Source organism: Phyllobates terribilis, unplaced genomic scaffold (assembly GCF_046119375.1).
Source record: "Phyllobates terribilis strain yellow unplaced genomic scaffold, ASM4611937v1 Scaffold_4__5_contigs__length_816908805, whole genome shotgun sequence".
Lineage (NCBI taxonomy): Eukaryota > Metazoa > Chordata > Amphibia > Anura > Dendrobatidae > Phyllobates > Phyllobates terribilis.
Window position 1 is genome coordinate 756919023 of NW_027362764.1, and position 14699 is coordinate 756933721.

Sequence of the window (14699 nt, forward strand, 5' to 3'; positions counted from 1 at the left end):
CAGGCTGCCACATGTGCGTCTAACTCTGCATGAGGAATACAGGCTGCCACATGTGCGTCTGTAACTCTGCATGAGGAATACAGGCTGCCACATGTGCGTCTGTAACTCTGCATGAGGAATACAGGCTGTCACATGTGCGTCTGTAACTCTGCATGAGGAATACAGGCTGTCACATGCGCGTCTGTAACTCTGCATGAGGAATACAGGCTGTCACATGTGCGTCTGTAACTCTGCATGAGGAATACAGGCTGTCACATGTGCGTCTGTAACTCTGCATGAGGAATACAGGCTGTCACATGTGCGTCTCTAACTCTGCATGAGGAATACAGGCTGTCACATGTGCGTCTGTAACTCTGCATGAGGAATACAGGCTGTCACATGTGCGTCTGTAACTCTGCATGAGGAATACAGGCTGTCACATGTGCGTCTGTAACTCTGCATGAGGAATACAGGCTGTCACATGTGCGTCTGTAACTCTGCATGAGGAATACAGGCTGTCACATGTGCGTCTGTAACTCTGCATGAGGAATACAGGCTGTCACATGTGCGTCTGTAACTCTGTATGAGGAATACAGGCTGCCACGTGCATCTGTAACTCTGCATGAGGGATACAGGCTGCCACATGTGCCTCTGTAACTCTGTATGAGGAATACAGACTGCCACATGTGCGTCTAACTCTGCATGAGGAATACAGGCTGCCACATGTGCGTCTGTAACTCTGTATGAGGAATGCAGGCTGCCACATGTGCGTCTGTAACTCTGTATGAGGAATACAGGCTGCCACATGTGCGTCTGTAACTCTGTATGAGGAATACAGGCTGCCACATGTTCGTCTGTAACTCTGTATGAGGAATGCAGGCTGCCACATGTGCGTCTGTAACTCTGCATGAGGAATACAGGCTGCCACATGTGCGTCTGTAACTCCGTATGAGGAATACAGGCTGCCACATGTGCGTCTAACTCCGTATGAGGAATACAGGCTGCCACACGTGCGTCTGTAACTCTGCATGAGGAATACAGGCTGCCACAAATGTGTCCATTCTTCTGAATGAAGAACACAAGCTGCTATAAGTGTGACTTCTGCTTTGTATGCAAAACACAAGATGACAAATGTGTCTGCCGCACTGTATGCAGAATACAGACTGCCATAAATATGTCTGAGTCTGTGTTTGCAGAATATAGGCTATCATAAAATTATCTGATGAAATAGTGCTGCCATAATTGTGTCTGCTGCTTTGTATACAGAATACAGACTGCTGCAGACATGACAACTGCTCTGTATACAGAGTACAGAGCTCTTTGCACTCCTGACTCGTCCTGTTCGATTACAGATGATTATTATAGAAGATTAATTGTCAGAGTGCAGATTTCTACCAGAAAGTAGTCAAGATTCTTCATTTTACGCAGCATCGATCACATACGGGGCAAACAAGTCTTGATTCACAACTGTCTAAAATAAAAGTACAAAACAAAAGTACCATAGAGAAAAAAAAAGGGGGGGGGAGAGGGGGAGGAAGAGGAAGGGAGAGGAGGGGGGGAGAGAGGGGAAGGGGGGGGGGAGAGAGGGGAAGGGGGGGGAGAGGGGAAGGGGGGAGAGAGGGGGAAGGGGGGGGGAGAGGGGAAGGGGGGGGGAGAGGGGAAGGGGAAGGGGGGAAGGGGGGAGGAGAGGGGAAGGGGGGAAGGGGGGGCGAGAGGGGAAGGGGGGCGAGAGGGGAAGGGGGGAAGGGGGGCGAGAGGGGAAGGGGGGGCGAGAGGGGAAGGGGGGGCGAGAGGGGAAGGGGGGGCGAGAGGGGAAGGGGGGGCGAGAGGGGAAGGGGGGGCGAGAGGGGAAGGGGGGGCGAGAGGGGAAGGGGGGGCGAGAGGGGAAGGGGGGGCGAGAGGGGAAGGGGGGGCGAGAGGGGAAGGGGGGCGAGAGGGGAAGGGGGGCGAGAGGGGAAGGGGGGGCGAGAGGGGAAGGGGGGGCGAGAGGGGAAGGGGGGGCGAGAGGGGAAGGGGGGGCGAGAGGGGAAGGGGGGCGAGAGGGGAAGGGGGGGCGAGAGGGGAAGGGGGGGCGAGAGGGGAAGGGGGGGCGAGAGGGGAAGGGGGGGCGAGAGGGGAAGGGGGGGCGAGAGGGGAAGGGGGGCGAGAGGGGAAGGGGAAGGGGGGGGAGGGGAAGGGGGGGGAGGGGAAGGGGGGGGGGGGGGGAAGGGGGGGGGGGGGAAGGGGGGGAGAGGGGAAGGGGGGGGGAGGGGAAGGGGGGGGGAGAGGGGAAGGGGGGGGAGAGGGGAAGGGGGGGGAGAGGGGAAGGGGGGGAGAGGGGAAGGGGGGGGAGAGGGGAAGGGGGGGGAGAGGGGAGGGGGGGAGAGGGGAAGGGGGGGGAGAGGGGAAGGGGGGGGAGAGGGGAAGGGGGGGAGAGGGGAAGGGGGGGAGGGGAAGGGGGGGGAGGGGAGGGGGGGGAGAGGGGAAGGGGGGGGAGAGGGGAAGGGGGGGGAGAGGGGAAGGGGGGAGAGGGGAAGGGGGGGAGAGGGGAAGGGGGGGAGAGGGGAAGGGGGGGAGAGGGGGAAGGGGGGGGAGAGGGGAAGGGGGGGAGAGGGGAAGGGGGGGGAGAGGGGAAGGGGGGGGAGAGGGGAAGGGGGGGGAGAGGGGAAGGGGGGGAGAGGGGAAGGGGGGGAGAGGGAAAGGGGGGAGAGGGGAAAGGGGGGAGGGGAAGGGGGGGAAGGGGGGAGGGGAAGGGGGGGAGGGTAAGGGGGGGAAGGGGGGGAAGGGAAGGGGGGGGAAGGGAGGGGGGAGGAAGGGGGGGGAAGGGAGGGGGGGGAGGAAGGGGGGGGAGGAAGGGGGGGGGGAGGAAGGGGGGGGAGAGGAAGGGGGGGGGAGAGGAAGGGGGGGAGAGGAAGGGGGGAGAGGAAGGGGGGAGAGGAAGGGGGGGGAGAGGAGGGGGGGGAGAGGAGGGGGGGAGAGGAGGGGGGGGAGAGGAAGGGGGAGGGGGGCAAAAAAGGGGGGAGGAGAGGGCAAAAAGGGGGAGGAGAGGGGGGCCAAAAAAGGGGGGGGAGGAGAGGGGGGCAAAAAGGGGGGAGGAGAGGGGGGGGCAAAAAGGGGGAAGGGGGAGGAGAGGGGGGCAAAAAGGGGGGAGGAGAGGGGGGTAAAGGGGGGAGGAGAGGGGGGGCAAAAAGGGGAAGGGGGAGGAGAGGGGCAAAAAGGGGAAGGGGGAGAGAGGGGGCCAACAAAGAGGGGGAAGAGGGGGGAAAGGGGGAGGGAGGGGAAAAAGGGGGGAAAGGGGGGAGGGAGGGGAAAAAGGGGGGGAAAGGGGGAGGGAGGGGAAAAAAGGGGGGAGGGAGGGGAAAAAGGGGGAGGGAGGGGAAAAGGGGGGGAGGAGGGAGGGGAAAAAGGGGGGGAGGGAGGGAGGGAAAAAGGGGGGGAGGGAGGGAGGGGAAAAAGGGGAGGGAGGGAGGGGAAAAAGGGGGGAGGGAGGGAGGGGAAAAAGGGGGGAGGGAGGGAGGGGAAAAGGGGGGAGGGAGGGGGAGGGGAAAAGGGGGGGAGGGAGGGAGGGGAAAAGGGGGGGGGGGGAGGAGAAAAAGGGGAGGGAGGGAGGGGAAAAAGGGGGAGGGAGGGAGGGGAAAAGGGGGGGGAGGAGGGAAAAAAGGAGAGGAGGGAGGGGGAAAAAGGGGGGGAGGGAGGGAGGGGAAAAAGGGGGGGAGGGGAGGAAGTTTTTTGTTTCTTTGTTCTTTCTTTCTTTTCCCCTTTCTTTTCCCCGGTGTTACGTGGCTGTGCCCCCCCCTCCCCCCCAAGAACAGAAAGGCATTGCAGGGGGACGCAAGCCACGAGAAGAATACAATGCGACAAGCACAGGGCTTCCCGGGTTTATCCGCCATCCAATTTTAAGATTAAAGGACAGTACCGATTTTTCTGTCCTTTGAAGGGAAGGATTGAGAGATGTAGCAGAGTGGAATTGTTATTCTATGCCATGGTTTAACAAAATTAGGGTCAATTTAGATAGGAATAGGGAGGAAAACTACCTCCACTACTGGTCTTAAAATCTGAATGCAAGGTGGTGGCTTTTATGTCCATGGTCACGGTACTCATCCATTCAAGGAGCAGCCGAGACATCACTGCCGGGTATTCCGAATGGAAGACAGTCTTTATCCTACAGAGAGGACTTAAAGGGGTATTCCGATTCCCTTAATTCAATAGGAGAGGAGTAAAAATGCTGGAAAGAAACGATGGAGGAAAAACTAGGGAATCCCAAAAAAGAAAATTACAGAACTCAAATCCATCCATTTATATCAGCAATCTACACTAAACCACTACAAGTACTGCAGTAACATGTAGTCAGCTCCCCCTGCAGGCACCAGGAGGTAACAGCAAGCATGCAGAACACTGAACGTAACCTTGCAACATCCTTAACATTGACTTTGTGTTTGGAGAACCATAGAAATCTTCCACCGACAGTATGGCTACATCAGAGGTATACAATCCCCTGCTATATAGCTGGGGGAACTACAACTCTCAGCATGCCATGAAAGTAGTACACTGTCAGGTCATGGTATGCGTAGCTTCCCTGTCTCCAGGAGTACGATGACAACTTTATATAAAGGATGAAGTTGCATAAAAAGTTTGAGCGAGTTGGTGTTCACATACAGTCGTGGCCGAAAGTTTTGAGACTGACACAAAGTCTTCTTTTTCACTTTTTCGATCTTTAGGTTGGATATTTCCATGATACAATTATCAGAATTTAAGACCAGGTCTCATGGCACCACTCACCTTTTCTTCTCCAGACAACCATTCTTGCAGTCTGAGGGGGCTTCATCAGAGAAAATAACTTTACCCCCGTCCTCTGCAGTCCGATCCCTGCACTTCTGCACAATGTCAGTCTGTCCTTGATGTTTTCCTTGGTTAGAAGTGGCTTCTTTGCTGCCCTTGTTGTCACCAGGCCACCTCCAAAAGCCTTCCCCTCACTGACACCTGCCTGCTGCCATCAAGGAGCATTCTCTGCACTGCAGCGATCCCGTAGCTGACTGCTCCTTAGGAGACGTTCTCAGGAGCCCTGACGCTTTCTTCTGAGCAACTCAACCTCTTTCTTTGAATGGGGCTTTTGTGATCAAGTTACTTTTGGCAGGGACTGACTCTGCACTTATTTATCTGCTCCAGCTTCACATTCTAGAGTTTACGCAAATTACCACTATAAAAACTGGAGCAGTAACCTTTATGGAAAACAAAATTTGTGTCAGTCTCAAAACTTTTCGCCACGCCTGTAGTAGACCTTAATATAATCGCAATACTCCAGTCTTACAGACATAAAACGGACATTAAAGTGCATCACAATTATGGTTGCTGAGACCAACTCTGCTAATAGCTATCATTACACATTACTTATGCAACTCCAGAGCTGCACTCACTATTCTGCTGGTGCAGTCACTGTGTACATACATTACATTACTGATCTGTAGTAGACCTTAATATAATCGCAATACTCCAGTCTTACAGACATAAAACTGACATTAAAGTGCATCACAATTATGGTTGCTGAGACCAACTCTGCTAATAGCTATCATTACACATTACTTATGCAACTCCAGAGCTGCACTCACTATTCTGCTGGTGCAGTCACTGTGTACATACATTACATTACTGATCCTGAGTTACATCCTGTATTATACTCCAGAGCTGCGCTCACTATTCTGCTGGCGCAGTCACTGTGTACATACATTACTGATCCTGTACTGATCCTGAGTTACCTCCTGTATTATACTCCAGAGCTGCACTCACTATTCTGCTGGTGCAGTCACTGTGTACATACATTACATTACTGATCCTGAGTTACATCCTGTATTATACTCCAGAGCTGCACTCACTATTCTGCTGGTGCAGTCACTGTGTACATACATTACATTACTGATCCTGTACTTATCCTGAGTTACATCTTGTATTATACTCCAGAGCTGCACTCACTATTCTGCTGGTGCAGACACTATGCACATACATTACATTACTGATCCCGAGTTACCTCCTGTATTATACTCCAGAGCTGCACTCACTATTCTGCTGGTAGTCACAGTGTTTTGCACATATTTGGCCGGTCCTATCAGGTGGAAGATTTCTTGGTCTCCATAACCAGACACACAAGTAGGAGCAGACAGACGCTGAGTGCAGACGGACGGAGAGACGCAGTCTACGGCAGGCAGAGAGAAGTAGATATATAAAATCATATTCTCACTTTCAAAATCAAGGAAAAAATTTGGCCCCTGCTCAAGATCTGTGCATGTCAAAACTTTAAGAAGGTTCCCCATGTTAAGATACCTGTCGAGACAAGAATGAGAAAAAACAAAGCACGTCTTCATCAGACAGAACACCCGATATACACAAGGAGAAAATGAATATGGAAGGAGGACGAGGCTCAGCGCACGTGGCGGCCGTCCACTCCCTGGAGAACCTGAGGAACGTAGACACTGAGGAACCTGAGGAATGTAGACACTGAGGAACCTGAGGAATGTAGACACTGAGGACATCACAGAGGTTTCCACCCATTAGTTCCGTGGCAGGTCAGCAGTGGTACCGCGTGGTCATCTTTTATCCTCCTTACGGGAGGGTGCAAGGCCACATTGAACCTCACAAGATGGCACAATGGGTAATGTTATATTCTTATATGGAACAGGAACGGTGGTCCGAGCCTAGAAGACCCTGGAGGCATCACTGCTGACTACATGCGTGTATTAATACAGAAGGGAATTGATCACAAAGGACCTTTCATGACCTCGAAAAAAAATGAAAAAAAAAAAAACAAGGGTCGGCAAGTAATGGAGATGTTTCCACCAACTCCGATGGGTCGGTAACATTGTGTTTGCCCATCCTTGGTCTTCTGGATGTCTATGTCCTCCCAACCTCATGCACTCTCTATATTTCTTTGGTGGGTTTTGTAACCTACGACAGTTCCCACTGGGTGGTGAATAATGAGCAAACCCGAGTGGGTTACCGGCCCCAGCTGTGGAGGAAGCGGCTGCGAGACTTACTTTCAAAATCCAAGAAAAAATGAGCGGCATTGTGGTCTAAGTCTCTGGTTAGCACCTTAATGAGATTACCCATGCCAGCCAAACCTAAAAATAAGAAATGGCAGTGTCATTCATTTCCAGTAAGAGAGACAGTTACAGCTTCCTCCCTCGCTCGTGGTTTCCTACGTGTGTGCGCACGTGGATGGAGCCAAGACTTGGGCTTCTAGTTCCTTGCAAGGAATCTGTTAATCGTGTTCTCAGGAAGGAGGGGAAAAAAAAAGTTATTACACAATATCTGACACAGGAATAGCAGAAGTCCTTGAACCAGATGTCCGAGCGCGGACTACGCCCGACCAATCCCCTGAACGACTTAAGGCTATGTTCACACGTTGCGTTTTTTTTGCTGCATTTTTAAAGGATCCCAAAGTTCAGTTTTGCTTCCACCACAGAAGCATGAACACAGGGCACCAGTGCAAGATGTGTGTGAAACCATTTTGGGGGGAAAAAAAGGGCAATTTTGATATTATTTAGTGGAAAAAGATTTTTATTTCTGAAAAAAATAGTGACTATTCTGAACAATAAAGTTCATGTAAAAAATATTCAATTACAAATGTAACAGCGGGAGGAGGTGAATTAGTTGGGAATAGTTTACCTAAGACACTGGCAGAGCATTGGGTTGGTAGGACACTGTTTACTTTCACACTTTGACTTGCTCAGGTATTGTAAAATTCCACACCTTGGTCGGACAATATTTACTTTACACACATCACTAATTTAATTAAACTGTACTAATCCTAACTGCCATCTCAGGTGAGGAGACCAAGATATTACAGTTTAAACTTGGGAAAAATCACAAAAATAAATGGGTTTCACAAACTGCTGTACCAGCTTTTTTTTCACTAAAAATGCAATAAAACCTGATACCTGTGTTTTCTGCAGTAATTTTTGCTGTGTTTTTGCACTTACTCATTGCTTTTTATGGGTGAAAAAAATGCTGCAAAAACGCTAAAAGAAACGTTGAAAGAAGTTTTCCAATTCAGTCAGGAAAAAAAGAAACAGTGTGTGTGCATGAGATTTCAAAATCGCATAGCTTTTGCTGGTACTGTAAAACGCAGCTTTAAATTTGCACAAAAAAAGACGCAGCAAAAACGCAGCGTGTGAACATAGCCTAAGGCAACGTTCACACCTAGTGGATTTGTTTGTGGTGCGTTAAAAAAAATAATAATAATGTAACCATGGATGCGGAATTCATATCTGTAGTGTGCTTATTCTTTTCTGGATTTTTATTGCAAATTTCACCCTTTTCAACGGAGAAGAGTGAAATCCGCAACACATGTGGATTGTGCCTGCAGATTCATTCCGAAATTTGTAACCAAATCGCCAGCGGAAATTGGCCTAAATGACAAAGTGCAGAATCCAAGATGATAAAGAAAAAGATCAAAATCATTGCGTGGCGTCCGATCAGTGAGATTCATCACAAAAAAGCAAGGGCAGCCGGCGCTACAGCCAAGGGCAGCCGGCGCTACAGCCAAGGGCAGCCGGCGCTACAGCCAAGGGCAGCCGGCGCTACAGCCAAGGGCAGCCGGAGCTACAGCCAAGGGCAGCCGGAGCTACAGCCAAGGGCAGCCGGAGCTACAGCCAAGGGCAGCCGGAGCTACAGCCAAGGGCAGCCGGAGCTACAGCCAAGGGCAGCCGGCATAGTTTGGAGGTTCACTGGTTAATTTTTAGTGACGATTGAGTTCTGTTGTTCTAATTACATGGAAACCATCAGCAAGCTGCTCTGACCTTCTCTATTATTCCTTTTGTGTGTCTTTGCTTAGTTTGAATACATAGTGCTCTGTTTAGATCGAAATTTAAAAAGGTTGTAGAGGATTAAAAAAAATAACATGGCTGCTTTTTTCTTTTTGCACAAAAAACAGCACACCCCCTGTCTGCAGGATGTGTGCGGTATTACAGTTTCAATGGAGCTGAGCTGCAATGACAGATACAACCCATGGACGGGTGTGACGCGGAGGCAGCCATCCCTTTATGGGTATGTCCGACAGCCTGCCCTCTAGTGGCCATGTGCTAATGCAGATAAATAATGAAGATGGGTCAGTTGCAGCATCGCCTGCTTGTTGACGGTTTCCAGATTTATTTTTTTCCAACACTATATTGGAAATGCACCTTTGAATATTCTGGCTCCTGGGGGAAAACAATTGAATTTTACACCAAAATTTGAACTCGTTTCTTTCTCAACGAGGAAATCTTAAAAAAAAAATTAAAAAAAAAAGTGGATGGGATAAAAATATCAGCGCCGTGAGAACTGGAGCACAGACGGGGGCTTTGATGATACCCTGTGCTGTTATAGCACCTGCCATCCCCCCAATATTCACACTGCCTGTATACTAGGAGGACACCTGCCGGAGCCGCCTCCTGATAACATCTCCTGTCATTATAGCGCGGCTGCGTGGTTATACGAGCACAAGAATGGGTTAATAGGTCAGTGAAGGATGGCGCCGTATTATTGGTGGGGGTACACATGCAAACTGTAACTTTTGGTAAAAAAAAAATAATAATAATAATTGCATTAGCAAGAAATTCTTAAAGCTATGGTCATGGCTGCTTGTGGTCACCACTAGGGGGAGCTCACTGCATACAGAACATTACAGCTTCCATTGAACTGAAAAGTAAACCTGTGCTCCCTCTAGTGGAGGGAGAAAAAAAATGCACCATTTACCCATCAGTCAGTCAATTGAGACCTCTACTGTTCTGATCGTTTGTTACAATGTATCAGTCCAGGCACAGAACATTGTCCACACTAGATACGACTGTAGCAATTCCCGAAACGGTTACTTGTGAACTTCTAGGTTTCCATTCACTGAAAGCAAGCAAGCTGAGCTGAGCTTATAGGTCAGTCATATTAACTATCGTCTAACTTTCCAAGAATTGGCAGAACGGTTTGATAAGACTGGATAACTTATTTTAAAAAAAAAAAAAAAAAAAAAAAAGGGAATACCCCTTTAACAAGTTTTTAAAGGGGGTCTTTTTATCTAAAAATTAGTCAAGATAATCCATCGCTTTATGATCGCTGGAGGCAGCACTGGGATGGGTTTGTATTGCAGTTCCCTGGAGAGCCTGGTGGCCGTGGGGGGCGCTATGCAGTAAATAAATCAAACCAGACCCCTGTCGATCATATAGTGATCCTAGTGATATGCCATCTCCTTTAAGAGTGAATATCAGGGAAGGGTTGACCTTTGCTATGTTGGGGGGGTCTGTGGTCAGTGGGAGGGGGGGGTCTTCTTCGGCAAGGGAGACTATCAAGGGAAAGAGTAGCAGGTTGTGGGAATGTGACCCGCCATTCAAGGACACAATGATAAACTTGACCTACTTCTCCGGAGTAAGACATACGGACCGCCACATCCTATTAGCATCACGTTGCCCGCCGCAGCCTTGTGGGGATGGATGACGACGGGCTCCATGTCAGGACCGGACAGGCGGAAAGCAGATACACGATCGGGAAACAAGCCTTGCACGCATGCCCTTCACGCTGCCAACATCTCAGAGTGATACCGGAGGGGGGGGGGGGGGGGGAGACGATGTTGCAGAAATGCAGGGACGGACGGCGTGCACTTGTCAGGGGCTTCACTGCCGCCATGGAGAGAGATGCCGGCGGTCAACTGGGCGTGAAATACCATAACAAGAAGGGAAACCGAGCCCTGATGGCTGGAGGCACCGCAAAGGCAATGAGTCGACCAGACGTGCAGTGCACAAGTGGTTAACCGGAGGCTGTAAGATGCTTAACGGTAGCAGAGCCCCCCACATCTCCACCACAAGGAGGCCATGGTGCACCATCACCCCTCCCAAAATCTTTTAGCCATAATGCCATTAAAAGGCTTGCTCATCTCAAAGAAATAGATGGCTGATACACATGGCATAATGATAGACATCTGGCCTTCATAAGGGAGTGGTCTTCACAAGGGGGTAATCTTTGGAGAGGTTTCATTGTACCTTGTGCAGAAAATGTGCAAAACTGATACAGCTATGGAAATCCCATCTGTGCTGTGTCCCACAGGGGAGCGACATGCTACCAGCAGAGGAGGAAGCCCCCCATGTGATGTGCGGTGGAGGGACGCTGACATCTAGTGGGGAGAAAAGAGAATACAGCGCGGGTACGCTGCAAATGTAAACGGCATAAAATGCTGCATTTACAGAGAAAATGGAACACGATTTCAGGTTTGGCTCCATTTATTATTATCTATAATTTTAATTTACAAATAAAAACAGAATTGATATTAAAGCTGAACTGTCTGACGCCCCCGGGGGCTGAAAGATGCGGAATTTACTCAGATAACCTTTAGAGTTCTGGACTAGAAGAAATTGCCGACTACTGGATGCTGGACACTGGGGCTGTAGATTATTGCAAATCTAAAAGGGAATATATCATGTTTTTACTTATTAAAAGTATACACTGAAGCATACTGTTATTATTGTAAGGGGCCCTGGTGGTCTAGAGCAAAGAAGGGGTTAATGTAAGTACTTTAAGGTTAGATTTCAGAAAGACAGATTTTAAGCGACTCAGAAAGAGAATAGAAGGGATCCAATGGCTGGATGTCCTTAAGGACAAAAATGTCCAGGAAGGATGGGAAATTTTTAAAAATGAGATTCTCAAAGCACAATCGTTAACAATCCCGAAAAGTAGGAAGAATGGGAAGCATTTAAGGAAACCAGGATGGATGAACACAGAACTTAAACACATGCTAAAAAGAAAGAAAGAAATGTTTATCAAATGGAAAGAGGGAGGCATATCTAAAGAAGATTATAATGCAGTCTGCAGAACCTGCAAGGCACGTATCAGGTTAGCTAAAGCTGACAATGAATTAAGGCTTGCAAGAGATGTCAAAAGCAATAAAAAAGGATTTTGGGGGTATGTCAAAAGTAAAAGAAAAGTCAAAGATGCTATAGGATTTTTACAGGATGAAAATGGTGAAATGGTAAGAAAGGATGTTGAGAAGGCCGAACTTTTTAATTCCTATTTTGCATCAGTTTTCTCTCAGAAAGAAAATGTAACATCAACTGATCTTCACTGTCCTTTTAGAGGAATAGAGGAATCCAAGTTATCTGTAAACAGAAAGATTGTGAGGGAACATTTATTAACATAAATGAGTTCAAGTCTCCAGGTCCAGATGAATTACACCCCAGAGTACTGAAGGAGATCGTAGGAGAAATTTTAGAACCACTCTCCATAATCTTTGAAAATTCTTGGAGAACAGGAGAAGTCCCAGAAGACTGGAGAAGAGCAAATGTTGTTCCCATCTTCAAAAAGGGGAAGAAGGTGGACTCAGGCAACTATAGGCCGGTGAGTCTGACTTCTATACCAGGAAAGATCTTTGAATAAATTATTAAACAACATGTATGTAAGTACATGGATAAGAATGAAGTGATTAACCAGAGTCAGCATGGGTTTGTAACTAACAAGTCATGTCAGACTAACTTAATTTCCTTCTATGACAGAATCACTGACTGGGTGGATCAGGGAAATGCTGTAGATATAGTATATCTTGACTTCAGCAAAGCATTTGACAAAGTATCTCACACCATCCTTATTGAAAAAATGACCAAGTATGGAATGGACCAGGCAACTGTTAGGTGGATTCATAACTGGCTTAGTGATCGGACTCAAAGGGTGGTTGTAAATGGCTTCACATCCAGCTGGATGAATGTCTCAAGTGGGGTACCACAGGGCTCTGTCCTGGGACCTGTATTGTTCAACATCTTTATCAATGATTTAGATGAAGGAATTGAGGGTAAACTGATTAAATTTGCTGATGACACAAAGCTAGGAGGGATAGCTAATACTAGAGAAGAGAGAGAGAGGATTCAAAAAGACCTAAATAAACTGGAGCAGTGGGCAGCAACCAACAGAATGGTTTTTAACAGGGAAAAATGCAAAGTACTACATCTGGGCAATAAAAATGAAAAAAGCATATACAGAATGGGAGGAATAGAGCTAAGCAACAGTACATGTGAAAAAGACTTAGGTATACTAATAGATCATAGACTAAACATGAGACAACAGTGTGATGCAGCAGCAAAAAAGGCAAATACAATTCTGGGATGTATTAACAGAAGCATACAGTCTAGATCACGTGAAGTCATTATCGCACTTTGAAGGGATATCGCACAACTGAATATGAGGAGACACAGATTAGATATTAGAAAAAACTTTTTGACAGTTAGGGTGATCAATGAGTGGAACAGGCGGCCACGAGAGGTGGTGAGTTCTCCTTCAATGGAAGTCTTCAAACAGAGGCTGGATAGACATCTATCTGAGATGATCTAGTGAATCCTGCATTGAGCAGGGGGTTGGACACGATGACCCTGGAGGTCCCTTCCAACTCTACCATTCTATGATACCCACTGGTGGTCTAATGCAATTAATGTAAGAATCTATGGTAGACTAGGAGTAGTCAACAGGTTAATGTAAAGATCTCTGGTGGTCTAGAACAGTAAAAGGTTTAATGTAAGAACCCCTGGTGGTCTGGAGCAAAAAAAAAAAAAAGTTGATGTAATGACCCTTGGTTGTCCAGAGGAATAAAGGGATTGATGTAAGCATAGTTAATAGGTAAATGTGAGGACTCCTGGTGGTACAGACTGGTAAAGGGGTTAATTTAACGATCCCTGATGGTCTAGAGCAGTAAATGGATTAATGTAAGAATTCCTGAAAGAAAAAAAAAGGACCCTTGGTGGTCTACCGTAAAAATAAGGGTTAATGTAAAAATCCCTGGTGGTCTAGAGCAGCAAAGGAGTTAACGTAAGGACAGCTTGAGGGAAAAAAAAAAAAAAAAAAAAAGGATGCTTGGCAATAAAATGGTTACTGTAAGGATCCCCTGTGGTCTAAGGCAGAACAGTGGTTAACAAAAGGATCCCAGGTTGTCCAGTGTATTAATGTGGTTAATGTTAGGACCCCTGGTGTTCTAGGGCAGTAAAGCGGTAAATTTAAGGCTCCTTGGTGGTCTAGGGTAGTAAAAGGGTTAATGAAAAAAACCCTGGTGGTCTAGAGAAAAAAAAGTTGAATCAACGTAAGGTTTCCTGATGGCTTTACACAATGAAGTGGCTAAAGAGGAATTCCAACCTCATACATTTTTTGATTTATGCAACAGCCTTCAAATGAGACCCGAATCCATCTCAGAAATAGAAATCCCATAAATTTATAGGGTAATTCTGACTACAACTCTACTGACAGCAGAGAGCGGAGGGGCCGAGTGTTAGAGATGGATGCAGGTCCCAATGGTGGAACTCAGGCCCATTATACAGTCATGGCGCAGTCTGGGGACATGCGATAAAGGTAAGACATAGGAATCGCCCTGTAATGTAAAGAAAGATTCTTGGAATTTTAAGGCAGTAAAGGAGTAACGTAACGATCCCCGGTGGTGTAGAGGAGTAACGTAACGATCCCCGGTGGTGTAGAGGAGTAACGTAACGATCCCCGGTGGTGTAGAGGAGTAACGTAACGATCCCCGGTGGTGTAGAGGAGTAACGTAACGATCCCCGGTGGTGTAGAGGAGTAATGTGTTGATCCCCGGTGGTGTAGAGGAGTAATGTGTTGATCCCCGGTGGTGTAGAGGAGTAATGTGTTGATCCCCGGTGGTGTAGAGGAGTAATGTGTTGATCCCCGGTGGTGTAGAGGAGTAATGTGTTGATCCCCGGTGGTGTAGAGGAGTAATGTGTTGATCCCCGGTGGTGTAGAGGAGTAAT

At 48.0% G+C, this 14699-nt stretch overlaps 1 protein-coding gene across 10 annotated transcripts in view; it reads right to left on the bottom strand.

The window, feature by feature from the left end:
* CYRIB (CYFIP related Rac1 interactor B) overlaps positions 1–14699 on the bottom strand; it is a 205751-nt gene that overhangs the window by 27379 nt on the left and 163673 nt on the right. For 4 of the 10 annotated variants that reach the window (XM_073679885.1, XM_073679881.1, XM_073679883.1 and 1 more), the window contains one exon: positions 6191–6273. In XM_073679885.1, coding sequence (XP_073535986.1) covers positions 6191–6263 — 73 coding nt within the window. In that variant the 5' untranslated portion in view covers positions 6264–6273. Of the gene's footprint in view, positions 1–6190; positions 6274–6983; positions 7068–14699 lie in introns of all 10 variants that reach the window. The other 6 variants (XM_073679889.1, XM_073679886.1, XM_073679887.1 and 3 more) reach the window with 2 other exon arrangements.